The sequence below is a fragment of the Lethenteron reissneri genome, chromosome 19 (assembly GCF_015708825.2).
Source record: "Lethenteron reissneri isolate LAM-NWPU_2019-01 chromosome 19, ASM1570882v1, whole genome shotgun sequence".
Taxonomy (NCBI): domain Eukaryota; kingdom Metazoa; phylum Chordata; class Hyperoartia; order Petromyzontiformes; family Petromyzontidae; genus Lethenteron; species Lethenteron reissneri.
The window spans coordinates 1,658,385-1,678,359 of NC_083797.1; the positions used below are offsets into that span (position 1 = coordinate 1,658,385).

The window sequence follows — 19,975 nt, forward strand, 5'->3', positions numbered from 1 at the left end:
CTTGGCCCTAAAGTATTGTAAGGCTATACGGGGGATCTTTGTCTTTGTACCCGTGACGATGCGTGGCTGCCCTCGTACAGACGCCGACGACTACGCCGAGATCCCGGACGATGACAGCACGTACTGCTGCCTGCCTGGTGCGCGCCCTCTACACGCACCACGCACTCACACACCACACCCCACGCACTGCACACACCACACCACGCACTGCACACCCCACACCACGCACTCACCACGCACTGCACGCACCACGCACTGCACGCACCACGTACTGCACGCACCACGCACTGCACGCACCACGCACTGCACACCCCACGCATCACGCACTGCAGACCCCATGCATTGCACATCCCACGCAATGACGCACTGCACACCCCACGCAACTCCACGCGCTCCACACCCCGTGGACCATGACCACCACTCGCAACGCACACCTCGCACTGCACACCCCGCACTGCACACCCCGCACCCCATGCACTGTGAAGGCCACGTGCGCCGCGGGCCACCCACCACACACCACCTCGCCCAGCACACACCACCTCGCCCACCATACACCACCTCGCCCACCACACACCACCTCGCCCACCACACACCACCTCGCCCACCACAGCACACCTCGCCCAGCACACACCACCTCGCCCACCACCTCGCCCACCACACACCACCTCGCCCACCACCTCGCCCACCACACACCACCTCGCCCACCACCTCGCCCACCACACACCACCTCGCCCACCACACACCAACCTCGCCCACCACCTCGCCCAGCACCTTGCCCACCACTCACCACCTCGCCCACCACACCACACCTCGCCCACCACTCACCACCTCGCCCACCACACACCAACCTCGCCCACCACCTCGCCCACCACCTCGCCCACCACACACCACCTCGCCCACCACCTCGCCCACCACACACCACCTCGCCCACCACACACCACCTCGCCCACCACCTCGCCCACCACCTCGTCCAGCACCTCGCCCACCACACACCACCTCGCCCACCACCTCGCCCACCACCTCGCCCACCACACACCACCTCGCCCACCACCTCGCCCACCACACACCACCTCACCCACCACCTCACGCCGTGCCCCCCCCTACCCCCCTACCCGTGTCACCCAAAGTGCGCCGAGGCGAGGTGGCGCGCGCCAGCGTCCGCGTCTCCGAGTGCCTCGGGGAGGGACAATTCGGGGACGTGCACCGCGGGGTCTACACCGACCAGGTCAGGCCACGGGGCCCCCCAGGGGACCCCCAGGGGGACCCCCAGGGGTCGCGGGCTCATGGGGGGGGGCACAGCGAGGTCTTGCAGACACGGCCTCAGTGGGACGCAGGCTCAGGGAGGACATTGGGACGTGAGGACCCAGGGACACGAGGTCAATCTCCGCACATCAGATTAGCACGGTTGGCTACGTACGGTGGGAAAGAAGTTCGACGTACAGACATAGCCCATGCTAGCCCCAGCAGAGTCCATCCTAAATCCCTGACATCTCGGTGACTCGATTAATCTGTATCTCTCCGTTTGTCTGACGATCTGACCATCCGTCTCCCAATCTACATGTACCTCCCTCGCTGTGTCTCTCCATCTGCATGACTCTCTAACTCTGCATTTCTGTGGCTGTGTTTCTGTCTCTGTTCTTGTCGACCCCTCTATCCATTCGACCATCTGACTGCACGTGGTGCCCCAGCTCGAATCCCAGGCCACGGCTCACATCCGTTGGTGATTAGTCTAAACCGGTATTGGGACTCCTCTAGGTCGACTCAGCCTTAAATGAGTGTACCTGGCACAGTGTGTAGACATTAGCACTGGGGAGACAAAGGCGGACGGGGAAGACATGTTGCTTGCAACAGCACCTGCTCTGTGCTGCCCTTTGTAGGGTACTGGGAGCATCGTTGTCTGCGTCTTGATCCCGCAGGACGGCGTGGAGGTGCCTGTGGCCGTGAAGACTTGCAAGGATCCCACTGTGTCCAAGGCATTCCTCCAGGAGGCCTGTACGTCAACATCACATCCATCCACATCGTCATCATCATCATCATTGACCAGCACATCACCAACGACAAGATCATCGTCATCATCATTGACGAGCACATCGCCAACGACAAGATCATCGTCATCATCATCATTAACGAGCACATTGCCAACGACAAGATCATCGTCATCATCATTGACGAGCACATCACCAACAACAAGATCATCGTCATCATCATTGACGAGCACATCACCAACAACAAGATCATCGTCGTCATCATTGACGAGCACATCGCCAACAACAAGATCATCGTCATCATCATTGACGAGCACATCACCAACAACAAGATCATCGTCGTCATCATTGACCAGCACATCACCAACGACAAGATCATCGTCGTCATCATTGACGAGCACATCGCCAACAACAAGATCATCGTCATCGTCGTTGTGAACATCCTCATCATCAACAATACATCTTCATCCACAACTCATTAGCAAATTAGCATCAGCAATTTATCATAGTTTTTCTTTATTTATTCATCGTCTTCATCATCGCCACCAGTTGTTTTGAACGCTGTGACTGGTGAGGGATAGTGGTTGAGGTACGATGGCGAATATGGTCGCGAGAATGGTGGCATGGTGGAGAGTGTGGTGGTGAGGTAATGAGTTTAGTGGTGAGTTTAGTGGTGAGGTAATCAGTAAGGTGGTGAGGTAATCAGTAAGGTGGTGAGGTAATCACTTAGGTGGTGAGGTAAGTCGGTGAGGTGTTATGCTGAGGTATGTTCATGAGTATGGTGGCTAGGTAATGAACATTTTGGTGAGTATTGTGATGAGCTGTGGGTTGTGAGCGTGTTTCTGAGCTCACCTTTGATGTATTTAACGCGCCGCGCTCTCCGCAGACACGATGCAGGAGTTTGACCACCCTCACATCGTCCGCTTCGTGGGCGTCATCGCCGAGGGAGAGCCACAAAGCCTCCTCATGGAGCTCTGCCTCTACGGGGAGGTGAGGCGGCCGGCAGGCGATGGGAGCGGTGATGGTGGTGATGGTGGTGATGGTGGTGGTGGTGATGGTGGCAGGGAGCGGTGGTGTAGCGGTCAGTACTATGCGCTGCGAACTTGGTGACCCGGGTTCGATTCCCGCTCACGGCCATCACCGGTGACGATTTATTTGAACCGGTCCTGGGCCTCCCCTAGATCGTCTCAGCCTCAAATGAGTAATTGGTGCGGTGTGTAAACATTGCCACTGGGGAGACAAAGACGGCCGGGCGTGGTGCTGGCCACCCACCGCTTCATGTGCCGTTCTGGCTTTCATAGGTGCTTGCTAACAGCACTTGCCCCAACAGTTTGGCAAGGCTACACGGGGGATCTTTGTATTTTTTTATTATTGATGGTGGTGATGATGGTGGTGGTGATAGTGGTGATGGTGGTGATGGTGGTGGTGATGGTGGTGATGGTGGTGATGGTGGTGATGGTGGTGATGGTGGTGATGGTGGTGTGCGTGCTCGCAGCTACGCAAGTACCTGCAGACCAATTTTCTGGAGCTGGAGCAAGACCTGCTGCTCTCCTTCGTCTGCCAGATCAGCACGGCGCTCTCGTACCTGGAGAGCCGCAAGGTAGTGCACAGGTGGGTTTACGGGTCGTCGTTGTCGCTGTTGTTGTTGTTGTTGTCGCTGTTGTTGTCGTTATTGTTGCTGCGTCAGGCAGCAATACGTTTAGACGCTGAATGCCAATGTACCAGGTCTGCTAGCCACGACGAGAGGGCTTCCGTAGATGGAGTAAGAGTTGTGATGATCCTTCTTCACTGAAGGAACGTGGACTGCAGTGGTTCACTCTACGGTCCATACTTTGAGTTGCATGGCCACAATTGCACTACTGGTCTTAAAATTTACATTAATTCTAGATTTGAAGCTTTTGTGACTGCAAGGATTAATATTCTTAGGTTTTTTCGGTAAAGTCAAGTAGGTACATTTTTTTATTATTAATAAAAGTAAAATAAAATAAAAATAAAATAATATAATAATACATTTTATGGAGTAGATGTTTGCACATCGTCATGTGTTGATGTTCTGATGGCATTGATGGTTCCACCAACCAGTGTCTTAGAGGAGGAATGGTCAGAATCAGGAGGTGTGGGATGTTTGGTTCTCGAATAAGGAGGAGGTGTTCATTATTTTGGACGACCGCGTTGTTCCACTCTGTGAGAACGCTAGCAGCGTTCTTCCGGATCTGGGTGAGATTCTAGGATGACGGTGACAGCAGCAGCAGCAGCGTGATCCCAGAAGTGGGATCGGTGGCGAGGTGGGATGTCTTGGTTGATGGTGGGTAGGCAGTGCCGGATAATCCCAGTGGCAAATGAAGCTACATATGCTACGGGCATATGCTAAATGTTTTCAAGCTATCAATTCCGGTTCAGTGATTCTGCACTTGCTCTACCACTATAGTACTATACCGCCTTCAACTTTTACGAACGACGGTGTGTTTAAGGTTAGTGATTTGTCATATTATCTGGCTGTATAGCAAATAAAAAAATACAATTACTTTACTACGCGATTAAAAAATTAGTGTTTTCATATTTAGGGCCCCTTTATAACATATTCTACAGGCCCCGCACCAGCTTAATCCGCCATTGTGGGTAGCCGGTTCGTTTCGGCAAGAAAACAACGTGTAGACTTCTTGGTTCTTTCGGTAAAGTCACATAGAAAGAACCAAGAAGATGAATCCCTGCAGTCACGAAAGCTTTAAATCGAAATTTTACGTGTAGACTGCCTTGCAGTTTGCGCGATGAACTCTGCGGCTATTTGGTGGCAGAATGTTTGCCAGAATAGGGAGCCAGGGGATCGGTGTCAGGGCTCTGTTGATGATGCGCATCGCGCTATCTGATTGTGCATCTGGCAGTGTTGTACATGAGCTCCTGGACCAGGCTTGCCGTGCATTTGGAGTGCAGCTGATCTACTCTGTCACAGAATAGATCAGTGAGAGGGCGGCAGATGGCAGCAGATGGCAGCACATCAGCTCAGGTGCCTCAGGTTGTCCCTGCAAGGTTCTGTAGCAGGGTGATCCTTGAGATGTTTTTTTTTGACAAATCTGTTTTTACGTGGGGCTTTGTAGTGTGTAGGTGAGAGCATAGGTGACGTGGTGCATGGGTGAGTGTACAGGTGAGATGGTGCACAGGCGAGTGTACAGGTGAGCATACAGATGAGGTGGTGCACGATTGAGTAAGCAGGTGGAGGTGGTGATAGGCGGGTGCACGTCACCAACACGATCACCCTCCTGCACGTACCCTGTGACCTTGTGACCCCCGTGTCTCAACGATGACCCCGTAATCCCCATGACCCCCTGGCGTTTCTCGTAACTCCGCGTGACGCCGTGTGACCTCACGCGCGCGATCGCTTGCGTGACCCCCCGATCGCCCCACCGTGACCCCACGACCCCCGTGACCCCGTCACCTCGTGACCCCGTGACCCCACGCAGAGACGTGGCGGCAAGGAACGTGCTGGTGGCGGCGCGCGACTGCGTGAAGCTCGGGGACTTCGGCCTCTCCCGGAGCATGGGGGACAGCGAATACTACCGAGGTGAGTGGGTGGCATGGTGAGGGGGGGGGGGGGGTGAGGACGAGGTGAGCGGGTGGCATGGTGAGGTGGACAGCGAGTACTACCGCAGTGTGTGGGTGGGACGGTGAGGGGGAGCTGAGGTATTAAAGTTGCTTGAATAAAGTGTTCATCCACAGATATTTCTATTCCATGGTACCCTATTGAAGTCAACGTTCCCGTGAAATCCTCTCTGTCCATATGATACACAAAATACTAATGTACATAGCAATATACTAATGTCCACGTGATATAATATATATAATTGCATCGATGATACACATCATACACCACATAAAACGTATACGGTATATATTTAGTAAACGCATTATGTACCATATAACGGTTCTTTAATTCAACTAAGACAATATATTTGGTTCTCGGCTCACCGATAATGTTGTAACGCGTGCAGGAGAGCTTGGGGGTACGTCACACGTCCAACTTATCCCCGACATAATTTAATTTCCTTGAGGTGTTGCGGGTGGTGTGTTTGGTAGCCGTGAAAAGGAGCCATCGGATTCCTCCAGTCTAAATGAAGATTCTGATTCTGAAAGATTCTGATTCTGACATCACTCTCCCGACCAACGGGGATTTCTCAGCAACAACAATCAACAATCATCCTCCCACGACTGGCAGCTGAGGGGGCGCCGCTGCGTCGAGATGTTAATGTCTCTCCCCACCTCTCCCCCCCCCCCCACGTCTCCCTCCCCACTTCTCCCCCCACCTCCCCCCCCCCACGTCTCCCTCCCCACCTCTCCCTCTCAGCCGCCAGTAAAAGCAAACTCCCCATCAGGTGGATGGCGCCCGAGTCCATCAGCTTCTGCAAGTACACGTCAGCCAGCGACGTGTGGATGTTCGGTACGAGGGGAAGGGGGGGGCCCGGTTGGGGGAGAGGGAGGGAGACTGGAAGGGTGTGTGGGGGGGAAGGTCTCTCTTCTCTCCCGTCTGTCTGGATGAAGGGCAACCTGAAAGTCCGTGTCAAAGTCAGGTAGCCGGGAAATTGGCTTCAGACGCTGTCTTCTCGACAGACCTGGTCTGCACCTGAGGACGGCTACTTGCGTTGTGCCCGAAACGTCGTGAAAATTATTTTATTATGTTTTACTTTTATTATTTTATTATTTCCCTTCTACGTGACTTTACCGAAAGAACCAAGAAGATGAAATTGGCTTCAGTTGATGTGCACTGGGTTGGCCTCGATGTCTCCGTTACATTTCTGGAGGTCAGTGATTCACGACAGGAGCGGATTTTGGCTGGCCATCGCACAGAGACGGCCAACCGCATCGCGCACATTCAGATGCACTTCTGCGGCCGTCTGGAACGCTCTTCTTTCCGATATGAGGAAGCCACCGGGAGCTCTGCACTTTTAAATCATCATCTAGATTGAAACACTCATTTCCTTAGAAGTGCTTTTTGTGTTTAGTTTGTTGTCCTTCCCCTGCACCCTCGATTTGCATGGTTCGCTACGTACGGTGCGAAAGAAGTTCAACATACGGTACTTACATACAGGGACTGCGTGGGCTGGCATAGTGAGACGCGTCGACTCGCACGCGCGGAGCTCTATAGAGAGGTGTAGGCGGAGCGGTGGCGCAGCGGTTAGCGCGCTGCGGCTACGACTCCCGGCGACCCGAGTTTGACTCGTGCGCTCACGGCCAACAACGCCAGCGATGATTATCCAAACCGGTCCAGGGCTTCCCCTAAGTTGACTCGGCCTCAAATGAGTACCTGGTGCTGGCCACCCACCCACCCCCTCGTGTGCCGTGCCGGCCTTCATAGGTGCTCGCTAACGACACTTGCCCCCAGCAGTCTTTTAAGGCTATACGGGGGATCTTTGTCTTTGGGGCGAGGTGTGAGCTTTGAGATGGAAAGCCAATGCAAGGAGGAAATGGGGAAGTGAGGTTATGGTTATGGGCGGGGGGGATGGTGGGGAGGGGGAATTTATAAATAGTGGGGGGGGGGGGGGGAGAAAGGAGTGGGGGGGGGTGCCATCGTCGCTGGGCGAGAGAATAACCCGGTGACGTTGGGCAACAGAGCCACACGTGGACCGTGCGGAGTGTCCATGTGTCCTGTGCATGCACTACATTACAGCGATTGTTAAAGTAAACTTATTTTGATCATTTATTTATTGAATGCAATTCACGCGAACTGCATCTCGACGCGCCGTGGAATGTGTAACGCGCGCAGTTTCCACAAGGGGTGCACAGGAAACCACAGACGAGGGGGCCGGGGGGTAAGCAGCCGGAACCGGTGCTAACCAACGATTGCCCAGGCTCTGCGGTCCTCCATTTGGGCGTTTGGGCCAAACTCCGTCAACGATCGTACATCACGACAATCTGCACGTCGTCACATGCTACTAACACTCACTGATCGGTCGCCAACACCTCCGATGAGCACGGTTGGCTGTGTACGGTGCGAAAGAAGTTCAACGCACATCTAGAAACTGCAAAGCTTAAGCAATTGTTGGTAGCACCGACTCGCCACCTGGCGGCTGCCGCTGCTGCTGCCTTCCCGCTCGTGCCTCCTGCGGGTTCCTAGGCGACTTTGAGAGATGCGATTTGAATGAACGGCAGCGAGATGTTAACTACCTCGCCTGGTATACAGGAGGTCATGGTTTCGATCCCGACCCTGACGCATGTTGTATATTTGAAGTCTGTGTGTGTCTCTCTCTCTCTCTTATCATCATCACGGTGGCTAAGAGATGTTAACTACCTCGCCTGGTATACAGGAGGTCGTGGGTTCGACCCCGACCCTGACGCCTGTTGTATATTTGGAGTCTGTGTGTGTCTCTCTCTCATCATCATCACGGTGGCTAAGAGATGTTAACTACCTCGCCTGGTATTCAGGAGGTCGTGGGTTCGACCCCGACCCTGACGCCTGTTGTATATTTGGAGTCTGTGTGTGTCTCTCTCTCATCATCATCACGGTGGCTAAGAGATGTTAACTACCTCGCCTGGTATACAGGAGGTCGTGGGTTCGATCCCGACCCTGACGCCTGTTGTATATTTGGAGTCTGTGTGTGTCTCTCTCTCATCATCATCACGGTGGCTAAGAGATGTTAACTACCTCGCCTGGTATACAGGAGGTCGTGGGTTCGATCCCGACCCTGACGCCTGTTGTATATTTGGAGTTTGCGTGTCTCTTTCTCCCTCCCCGTGGTCGCGTGGATTTTTCCACCCCACGTTTAGAATCAACATCACGCGTTTAGACGATTTGGCTGCTATAAATGTCCACGTGATAAGCCACTTCATTGGGCTATCATTTGTGATAGCCAGGTCGTTTCTGCAAAAAGAGCTTCATCACTCAGTGGACCTTACCTCGTAAAATAGAATAGTAACCATGCCATTGTTATATATTACTATTGTGATTTGTTACGGTATCGCACCGTGATAAATGATATCACGGCAACACTGGCGAAGGCGAGGCTCGTGGAGCCAGACTAAGGCGCTGATTGCTCCCCCCTCCTGCCCCCCCCCCCCACGCTCACCAGGCGTGTGCACGTGGGAGATCCTGTGCCGGGGAGCGAAGCCGTTCCCCGCGGTGCGGAACGATGAGGTCCTGGGGCGGCTGGAGAAGGGCGAGCGGCTGCCTCTGCCCTCCGGCTGCCCCCCCAAACTCTACCGGCTCATGGGGCGCTGCTGGGCGCGCGACCCCACGGCGCGGCCGCTCTTCTCCGAGCTCAAGCGGCAGCTCCAGTTAGTCGCCGCCACCACCACCATTATCACCACCGCCACCACCACCATTACCACCGCCGCACACACCAGCGTTATCACCATCACCACACCTCGATCACCACTTTGCGCACCAGCTCAACCACGCATACTGGCACCACCACCACCACACCCAGCAGCTCAACCATGCACCCCAGCTGGAACACGCACGCGGGCACCTCCACGCACTGAGCCCCTCCACCCACCCCCTCCCCGTGTCCCAGGGAGATCCGCGAGGAGGAGAGCGCCCAGGGGGAGCCACGCGTGAAGGGGCCGTGGCGCATGCCCTGCGGGGTTGACCCCGGCCCCCCAAAGGTGGTAACAGCCTGACCCCCTCCCCTCGCAGCGTATCTATACTCAGGCTCGGACTGGCCATAGGGCCGATCCATTCCTAGAGCCGGTGGGCCGGTCTGTGTGGGCAAATCGCAAATGTGATCAGAGTAGCAAAAACTATTTTAATTAAAATATTGTATTACCTCTAATGTGTACGCTCTGTTGCCTACTCACGATCTCTGTTGGCATCGAGTCCCCGAATATTCGGGAGCCCCAAAGATTATTCCTCACCGGGCCCCCGTTTGTTCTTTTGGACACATCCCCCATATGGGCCCAATGAGATCGCACAGCAGAATGACGCCAAACACTTCGTCACATCGCAACGTCGAGCAGGGACTCCGTAGCCCCCCGAATTTTGGCCCGGTGTGTTTTCAAAATGCCTGGGCATGTTTTTAGTCCCATTTCGTCACTGTCCCAACGCCTACCCCCTCTCACGGGGACCGTTCCTGGGTAACTCTTCCACTAACCTTGCCCACGCAAAAAAATGACTTAATCGGTGACAACCAAAAAAACCCCGGTGTAGTCACTGCAGCGGCGGGTTCTGCCAACGCCCCAAGTAGTGACGGCTGCCCACTTGGTGGGGGGGGGGGGGTTCCTAGGCTAGACTGCCGGAGAGCAATGCTGAGGAATGTAACCAAGCGGCACCAGACATGCAAATCGTTACATCGTTTCACCTCTGACGTTGTTGTTGACGACGATGATGATGCTGCTGATGAAGATGTTATTGACGATGATGATGATGTTGCTGATGAAGATGCTATTGACGATGATGATGATGGCTGATGAAGATGTTATTGACGATGATGATGATGTTGCTGATGAAGATGTTATTGACGATGATGATGATGTTGATGATGGTGCCCCCAGCCCACCCGCTTGCAGGGCTCACTCTCCCCGGGTGTGGACGATTACGCCGTGCCACTGCTCAATCTGCTGGGGGAGCCAACCCAGGTTCGCTCCCCCATCCCTCCTCCGCTCCCCCTCATCTCACCACCCACAACCTCCACCTACCCGGATGGATTTTTTTTAGTTGCAGTCGGCTCTTCGTGTCCCAGTGTTCATTCTCATGTCCCCATGTCCCAGTGTCCCTGTGACCACGTGTCCTCCCCCGTGTTTTGTCTCTGCAGCTCGGGCTGAACGTGTCGTTGCTGCAGGACGAGCTGCTGCTGCTGCAGAAGTCGGCCATGGCGCGGGATGGACTGTGGCTCCACGGGGTGAGGCGACGCCACTCGGAACTCACCACCCACTCACCACCCACTCACCACCCACTTGCTACCCACTCGCCACCGCTCGCTCTCTCTCGATGAGAGCGAGCGAGGACGACTCGGACGCGCCAGGGAGCAACCACAGATGAGCGGGAAAGGGAGCCAGGCAGTGAGGCGGCACAGACGTTCTCACCCCCAAGCTCTGCGATCCTTTCGATACATTAAGGCGTCATCGACCGACGAATGAGTGTTTACATGCGGGAGGACCCCGGGGCACACGGAGAAAATCCACGCGTGCGAGGGAGCAACGCTCTATCCCCATACAGATGGGACAGGCGGAGTCCACACACTTGTTTGCCGTACTACTGCATTCCCCTGGCTCCTCGACGCCCGACCACGCGAAGGGAGATTCACAGCCATCTGTGGGTGATCCACCAACCCTCGCTGCTGCTGCTGCCTCCACAGCGCTGGGTCACAACGCAGCCGCCGCCGCGTGCATAGCCGCCTTTAACGAGCGGCTGGCCGCACCGCGACGTTTGTCTTTAGCCGACTCGTAGCGGACCGGCGTTGTGGCCGCCACTCCACTGGAACGCGGGCTAACGGAGACGAGAGTGTGGGCACGTCGCTTGGGCTTGTGTCGCACCGCACGTAACCGACCGAGCGAGCGACCGTGCTCGTCGGAGCACGCCGGTTCCGTCCTTGTTTGGAGTCATCATTCGTCAGGAGGGCGTCGCCGCCGTGGCCTACCGCTGGCTGCGGTGGGTCCTCGTATCGTGAACGAGACCTCCGTGCTCACGGTGGCAGTGGGGGGAGGGGACGGTCTGGTGGCCCCTATCCAAGGGTTGAGGGTGGGTGGCAAGTGGAGTGCAGGGGGGGGGGGGTCCGGGGCGACCCACACCACCCTGTGGGACCCCCACAGGGTGGAAGTATTACGTCTGACAGCGTAACGTCGAAGCGCGTCACCCTCCCTCCCCCCCCAAAAAAAAAGTTCGGGGGCCCGGGGCAGTCGTCCCGATTCGCCGTCACCCCAGGGGCCAGTTCTGGCGACAGTAAAATCAAACGCTGAGCAAACTCTCTTCGAGCACGCGGCGTCATGATTCACTCGTCGTTCACGGGCGGTTGCATTATTGTCCACGGTGGTCGGGCCGTTCCATCGATAGACCGGCGCCCGTCATAGGAATGTGGAATTGACCCAGGGCCGTGAATGCGGACGAGCTCGATCACAACGCGACACGCTCGCTGCCGGCGTGAGCAGGAAGCCGCCCACTCACTCGCCCGCCTTCTGAGCCCCCAGTGGGAAAACCACAGCCCCCCCCCTCTCCTGTGAGCCCTTCCTGGGGTACAAGCCGCTCCCTTTACACCGATGCAGCTCGAACCACAAACACACGCAGCACTCTCTCACCGACTCGCACTCATAGCCACGCCGTGCTGAGTCTTACTCTCATAGCGACACCAGACTCCGTCACTCTCACAGTCACACAGACTCACACCTACACTACCCTCTCACAGACTCACACCTACACCACCCACTCACAGACTCACACCTACACCACCCACTCACAGACTCACACCTACACCACCCACCCACTCACTCTCACAGACTCACACCTACACCACCCACTCACAGACTCACACCTACACCACCCACTCACAGACTCACACCTACACCACCCACCCACTCACTCTCACAGACTCACACCTACACCACCCACTCACAAACTCACACCGACACCACCCACTCACAGACTCACACCTACACCACCCACTCACTCACTCTCACAGACTCACACCGACACCACCCACTCAGTCATCCTCGCAAAGACTTGTCACAGGCACACCACACACCATGCTGCGCTCGTGCTGGGGCACCAATTGACCAACTCACACATTCACTCTCTCACACTCCCTAACACACACGCACACACATTCACGCTCACACTCACTTACACACAATTACTCGCTCTCACACTCTGCGTCTCTATGCTAAAGCGGCTGAGACTCCGGTTTGGCAAAGCGGTACCGGCTCCACCCACATCCGCCGTGTTCATCCACCGTGTTCATCCTTATCCACCGTCTTCATCCACACCCACTGTGTTCATCCACAGTGGTCATCCACATCCACCGTGTTCATCCACACCATCCACGACCTCCACTGTGTTCTTCCAGATCATCACATTATCGAGATTTCTCTCTCCCGCGCTTTGCCCACGTGAACACTGTGCACGTGGAGTCCGGCATGCTGCCCTAACCCTACCTCTGATCCTAACCCTACCCCTGATCCCAACCCTACCCCTGATCCTAACCCTACCCCTGATCCTAAACCCTACCCCTGATCCTAAACCCTACTCCTAACCCTGTCTCTATCCCGATCCCTACCCCTACTCATGTCCCTACCGCCCGTCTTTATCCCCAGGACAGGGCGGGCAAGGCTGGGCGGCAGCTCGAGGAGCAGGACACCCCAGGACCTCAGCAGGAGGCGCCTCACGTCGTGCGGACGGTGAGTGAATTGGGTGAGGGAGTGAGTGAGAGAGCGAGCGGGTGAGCTGGTGAGCGGGTGAGTGAAGGGGTGAGGAAGTAAGGGCGGGGAGGGGTCAATGAGCGGCTGAGTGATGGGGTGAGAGAGTGGGTGAGTGATGGGGTGAGAGAGTGGGTGAGTGATGGGGTGAGAGAGTGGGTGAGTGATGGGGTGAGAGAGTGGGTGAGTGATGGGGAGAGAGAGTGGGTGAGTGATGGGGAGAGAGAGTGGGTGAGTGATTGGGAGAGAGTGGGTGAGTGATGGGGTGAGAGAGTGGGTGAGTGATGGGGTGAGAGAGTGGGTGAGTGATGGGGTGAGTGGGTGAGTGATGGGGTGAGAGAGTGGGTGAGTGATGGGGTGAGAGAGTGGGTGAGTGATAGGGTTGGAGAGTGGGTGAGAGAGTGGGTGAGTGATGGGGTGAGAGAGTGGGTGAGTGATGGGGTGGATGATTGACATTTGTAAAAAAGAGCTTTATAGCTCATCGGATTGCTCCAAGATAAATATTCTGATTCCGAATCTGACTGAGGGGTGAGTGAGAGGTGAGTGAGGGGTTTGGGAGAGGATGACATTTGAGGGGTGAGTGGGCGGGGGGGGGGGATGAGTTGACACAGGGACACCGAGATACAGCAACAGTTGTGAGTGCAGTGGAAGATAATGATGGTGAGGAGGAGGAGGGGTGATTGCGATGGTGATGGAGGAGTGGAGGGATGAGTGGTCAGCGTATCCGATGCAGGAGGAAGTGCCCCTCCCTGCCTGCCTCTCCCCGCGGGGTCTCACGGACGCGCCTGCCCTTCCCTTCTACCCACAAACATTCATACACTCACACACACACGTACACACATGTACACAAACATTCATACACTCACACACACGCACACACACATTCATACACTCACACACACACGTACACACATGTACACAAACATGCATACACTCACACACATACATACACGCATGTACACAAACATACACACACACGTATATACACACATATACACAAACATTAATACACTCACACACGTACATACACACATATACACAGCATTCATACACTCACACAAACACGTACACACATGTACACAAACATTAATACACTCACACACACACGTACACACATGTACACAAACATTCATACACTCGCACAAACACATACACACACACATGTACACAAACATAAATACACTCACACAAACACATACACACATGTACACAAACATTCATACACTCACACAAACACATACACACATGTACACAAACATTCATACACTCACACAAACACATAAACACAAACATTCATACAATCACATACACACACAGAACCCCGTGGAGCCGACGAGGCGAGATGCACTTCCCACCACGTGCGGTGAGTTTCTCTGTCACACGCGCGGGTGACTCACGCACGAGTTCACCCACCCGCTCACCCGTCTGCTCACCCACTCACCCGTCGATTCTCTTATTAAACCGCGCGCTCACTCGCCCACCCACACACTCACCCATTCATTATCTCATCCATCCACTCACTCACTCGCTCACTCATTCACTCACTTATCCTATCCTCTCATTTACCCACTTACTCGCTTGCTTACTCATTCGTTTACCAACTCATTTCATTCACTCGGTCACGTACCCACTCTTCCCTCCTCTCACCGACTAACTCATCCATCCAATCTCTCACTCATTAAGTCGTTTATCCACCTCACTCACCCACTTGCTCACACAACCACTCACTCGCTCACCCACTCTTCCCTCCTCTCACCGACTAACTCATCTATCCAATGTCTCACTCATTCAGTCGTTTATCCAGCTCACTCACCCACTGGCTCACACAACCACTCACTCGCTCACCCACTCTTCCCTCCTCTCACCGACTAACTCATCTATCCAATGTCTCACTCATTCAGTCGTTTATCCAGCTCACTCACCCACTGGCTCACACAACCACTCACTCGCTCACCCACTCTTCTACTCACCCGCTCACCCGCCCGCTCACCTGCCCGCTCACCCACCCGCTCGCTCACCCACTCACCCGCTCACTCGCTCACTCACCCATTCACCCGCTCACTCACTCACCCGCTCACCCTCTCACTCACTCACTCACTCACCCGCTCACCCTCTCACTCACTCACCCGCTCACTCACCCTCTCACTCACCCACTCACCCGCTCGCTCACTCACTCACCCACCCACCCACCCACTCAGCAGTGGGGAGTGTTAATAATGGTGTTCGTTGGCGGACGGATGTGGTCTCGAATATGATTAAGCTCGCGAGTGCTTACTCACCTGCCGCCCGCAAACTCGCATTGATGCTCACCGGGCTCTCCTTTCCCTCACCTGCTGCCCTGTAAGATCACCCTTCGTCCGTAAGCTCACCCCGCTGTAAGGTAACTTTTCTGTCCGTAATAAGTGGGTTCTGCAAATCGCTTTCTTGCAAAACCGGTCAAACCCGGATACCGATTAGCGGCACGTGCCGATGCGTATCCCGACGTCGCTTTAACTTTGACAGCTGAGAAGTTAACGGAGCCGCTGCCACAGCGGCGTCGTGGTCAGTACCCCGAACTTGCAATCTTAGCGGTCGCCGGTTCGATTCCCTCTCTCGGCGCGGTAGTTTTTTTAAACCCAAATTCTTTGTTTTAACCCCTCCCCCACCCCCCAACCTATTGTCTGTCCACCCACCACGAATGGGTTCACCATGGTGGGGTAAAGTGTGGGTAACTCTACCCTCCCTTACCCCCCACCTCTTCCCAGACTTCTAGTCTCGCGTGGAAAAGTCGTCCAAATACGCTCTCGAGCTCCCCCCCCCCATCCGTCATCAGCAGCAGTGGCGAGAGCGCGCAGTTGCGGGGCTGCGCTCTTTAATCCCTTAAAGCCGAGACGCGAAGCGAATGAACCACGCGCTGACTTGCGCCGCCCGTGCCCACGTTTGTACTTCTGCGCGAGCCAAACTGTGCCTTGATTTCTACAATTCAAGGCCGTAGCCATGGAGTCAACATTGAGGGGGACCAAATCTTCCAGGGGGTGTGGGGTTCCCCCCCCAGAAAAAAAATCTAAATTTTAAAACGAATTTCCTGCCTAAAATATTTTTAAAAATCACGAACACATAGGATGGACTTTTTCTTTTTTTACAATAATGTCTAATAGTGTATTGTATTACATTGCTCTGTTTTTTTTGTACCTTTTCTTGTTTCATTGTATGTAATGGCAGAGATTAGGGATTAATAAAGTACAACCATAACTACACAATCATATAAACATAAATCTATTTTAGCAATATATTGGGGGGGATGTGTGTCCCCCAATATATATTATAATTCCACTCGAATCGGCTTACCCGCTCCTGTCTGCTCACACCCCCCCCCCCCCCTATAATCTCACCCCTCTTCCCTGTCAGCACACCCCTTGTACGCTCACCCCTCGGCCTGTAACATCATCCTCTGGATGCTCACCCTTCTGCGTGTAAGCCCTCACCCCCTCTGCCTGTAAAAGCTCACCCTCTCTGAGCTCTCCGTTCCGAGTGTCAGCTCACCCCCCCCCCCTTGCTGCTGGCCCGACAGGAGAAGTGTTCGCTCCTCGGAAGCCCCCGAGGCCTGGGGCACCATCGGTGCCCGAGGGGGACCTGGGCAGAGGAGAGACGCAGCTCACGGGAGCCAAGGTGACTCGCCGGGGTTGTTGTGATTGCGGTGTGCGGCGTGCTGTGTTGTGACGCGTACGCACGGCGCGCTGTGTGCGACTTGGTGTGCGGTGTTGCAGGTACAGAGTGTGCGGCGACGGCGGTAGAGTGCATTGTATTGTGCCATCTGTGGTGCAGGCGGGTGAGGGTGCAGCGTGGTGAGTGCGCGTTGCAGGCTGGGTGAGTTCGAAGCGTGGTGAGTGTGCAGGCGGGTGAGTGTGCAGGTGGGTGAGGGGCGTGGTGAATGAGCGGCGTGGTCAGTGAGCGGCGTGGTGAGCGTGCAGGCGGGAGAGTGCGCGGCGTGCGCGGCGTGGGCGGCGTGGTGAGTGAGCGGCGTGGTGAGCGTGCAGGCGGGTGAGTGCGCGGCGTGGTGAGTGAGCGGCGTGGTGAGCGAGCGGCGTGGTGAGCGAGCGGCGTGGTGAGCGAGTGCGGGGCGTGGTGAGTGAGCGGCGTGGTGAGTGAGTGAGCGGCGTGGTGAGTGAGCGGCGTGGTGAGCGTGCAGGCGGGTGAGTGAGCGGCGTGCGCGGCGTGGGCGGCGTGGTGAGTGAGCGGCGTGGTGAGCGTGCAGGCGGGTGAGTGCGCGGCGTGGTGAGCGAGCGGCGTGGTGAGCGAGTGCGGGGCGTGGTGAGCGAGTGCGGGGCGTGGTGAGTGAGCGGCGTGGTGAGTGAGTGAGCGGCGTGGTGAGTGAGCGGCGTGGTGAGTGAGTGAGCGGCGTGGTGAGCGCGCGGCGTGGTGAGCGAGCGGCGTGGTGAGTGAGAGCGCGGCGTGGGCGGCGTGGTGAGCGAGCGGCGTGGCGAGCGAGAGCGCGGCGTGGTGAGCGAGCGCGCGGCGTGGCGAGCGAGTGAGTGAGCGGCGTGGCGAGCGAGTGAGTGAGCGGCGTGGTGAGTTCAGGTGCAGGCTTGGTGAGTGATCGCGCTGCGTGCTGTGTGCAGGTGGGCGAGCCGGTGGTGCTGGGCCGCACGGCGCCACGTGAGCGCGCCGGCGACGCGGTGTTCGCGTGCGTCACGCGGGTGGTGCAGGCCGTGCTGCAGCTCAACTCGCGCTCCGCGGACGCGACCTCCGACGACCTCGTCGCGCTCGTCAAGGTGATGCTCATCCCCCGTCACCCCAAGAGGGTCCTGGCTCAGATACATTTATCACACTGTTTTGGTAGCTGCTAGCAGTGCCGGACTAAGCTAGTGCGGGGCCTGTAGCATATGTTATAGAGGAGCCCTAAATATATATTTTTAAACACATAAATATTAAAACACAATTTTTTTTTACCTGCATAGTAAAGCCATTGTATTTTTTAATTTGCTATACAGCCAGATAATACGACAAATCGCTAACCTTAAACACCCAGTTGTTCATAAAAGTTGAAGGCGGTATAGTACTATAGTAATAGAGCAAGTGCAGCATCACTGAACCGGAATTGATAGCTTGAAAGCATTTAGCGCGGGGCCCTTGAAAGTGCGAGGCCCATAGCTTGTGTAGCTACTACATATGTACTACTACTTGTTATACGAGGATAATCCAGCACTGGCTGCTAAACTGGAAGTAGGAGTCGGCACGTGGCTGGAAGCTGCATCCCTCGCGATGGACATCCTGGATGTGGCGTGCCAGGCGCACCTCCGATTAGCACGGTTGGCTCAGTACGGTGCGAAAGAAGTTCAACATTAAATATTTTCCGGCTTTGCCGGTAGACTGGAGTAGGTAGCACGTGGGCTGCAGAAAATGGATGTGGTGTTCTGGATACAGACAGATTTTATTTGCCTCCGAAGCATGACAGACCTGGCCGAAATTAAACCCTGCTCCTACATTGAGTTGTTTGGCCAGTTGCCTCTGAGACAAGTGCTGCTGCTGCTGATGATGAAATCACACGCGCCGATCATCTCTAAAACTCGGCTATAAATGAAACTTTTTATGTTATCAGGTAAGTGGCCGTCCATAAATGACGTCACGCGATTTGAGGATTTTTGACGCCCCCCCCCTCATCGTCACACAGTGTCATAAAAAGTCAGACCCTCCCCTCAAATGACGTCACAAAGCTCTGCCCCCCCCCCCAAAATAAAACATGCTTCAAATCGCTTTAAACTATTGTCATTGTAGTGCATATTTAATGTGCCGCTGCACTCTGATGTTGTAGAAAACATTTATTAAAAAGTCTATTTAATTAAGTAGAACGTGTTGTCTATATTTATTTAAAGTTGCGCATTTTGATGTGACGTCACATTTCTCAACCCCCCCCCCCCGTCACACATCACAAATGTCTGAACCCCCCCCCCCTAGGTGCGTGACGTCATTTATGGACGGCCCCTAAGGCCCACTGAGCTCTATAGCTCATTTTCAGAAGCGACCTGGCTGCAATGATAGCTCAACGAAGTGGCTTTTCACGTGGAAATGTATCAGCCAAATGCTCTAAACGCGTGGTGTTGATTTCAAATGTGGAGGTAAAGACCGGAGGAAAATCCATGCGACCATGGGGAAACCGTGCAAACTCCAAATGTAAAGACGTCAGGGATCGAACCCACCCACAACTTGGGTGCATCCCCGGCGAGGTAGTGAACTTTGCGTTACCGTGGCGCCCCACCTCTATCTGGGGTGAGCAATGTGTGGAATGCCGATTGATGTTGGTGGTGCTTGTGGTGCTTGTGGTGGTGTCCGCCCTGCAGACTGTGGGGGAGGCTCTGCGCGCGCTCCTCTCCGCCGTCGAAGACGAGCTGCCCTCGCTGCCTCTCGACTCGCATCGCCAGGTGGGGGTCGGACCTCCGCGGCGCCACATCCACCATCCACGAATTATCCTCAGAGCACAAGTAGCTACTATATATGTTGTAGCTACACAAGCTATTGGCCTCGCACTTTCAAGGGCCCCGCGCTAAATGCTTTCAAGCTATCAATTCCGGTTCGGTGATTCTGCACTTGCTCTACTACTATAGTACTATACCGCCTTCAACTTTTATGAACGACTGGGTGTTCAAGGTTAGCAATTTGTCGTATTATCTGGCTGTAGAGCA

At 55.1% G+C, this 19,975-nt stretch overlaps 1 protein-coding gene across 1 annotated transcript in view; it reads left to right on the forward strand.

Moving 5' to 3' along the window:
- The window catches only part of LOC133344092 (focal adhesion kinase 1-like), a 36,081-nt gene that overhangs the window by 15,136 nt on the left and 970 nt on the right, over positions 1-19,975 (forward strand). Inside the window, exons 13-28 of the mRNA XM_061554046.1 lie at positions 81-137; positions 1,128-1,225; positions 1,917-1,992; positions 2,872-2,975; positions 3,481-3,596; positions 5,444-5,544; positions 6,325-6,417; positions 9,044-9,248; positions 9,488-9,578; positions 10,464-10,547; positions 10,724-10,810; positions 13,215-13,298; positions 14,634-14,679; positions 16,867-16,964; positions 17,915-18,067; positions 19,634-19,714. Of these exons, the coding sequence (XP_061410030.1) occupies positions 81-137; positions 1,128-1,225; positions 1,917-1,992; positions 2,872-2,975; positions 3,481-3,596; positions 5,444-5,544; positions 6,325-6,417; positions 9,044-9,248; positions 9,488-9,578; positions 10,464-10,547; positions 10,724-10,810; positions 13,215-13,298; positions 14,634-14,679; positions 16,867-16,964; positions 17,915-18,067; positions 19,634-19,714 (1,574 nt within the window). The remainder of the gene's footprint in view (positions 1-80; positions 138-1,127; positions 1,226-1,916; positions 1,993-2,871; positions 2,976-3,480; positions 3,597-5,443; positions 5,545-6,324; positions 6,418-9,043; positions 9,249-9,487; positions 9,579-10,463; positions 10,548-10,723; positions 10,811-13,214; positions 13,299-14,633; positions 14,680-16,866; positions 16,965-17,914; positions 18,068-19,633; positions 19,715-19,975) is intronic.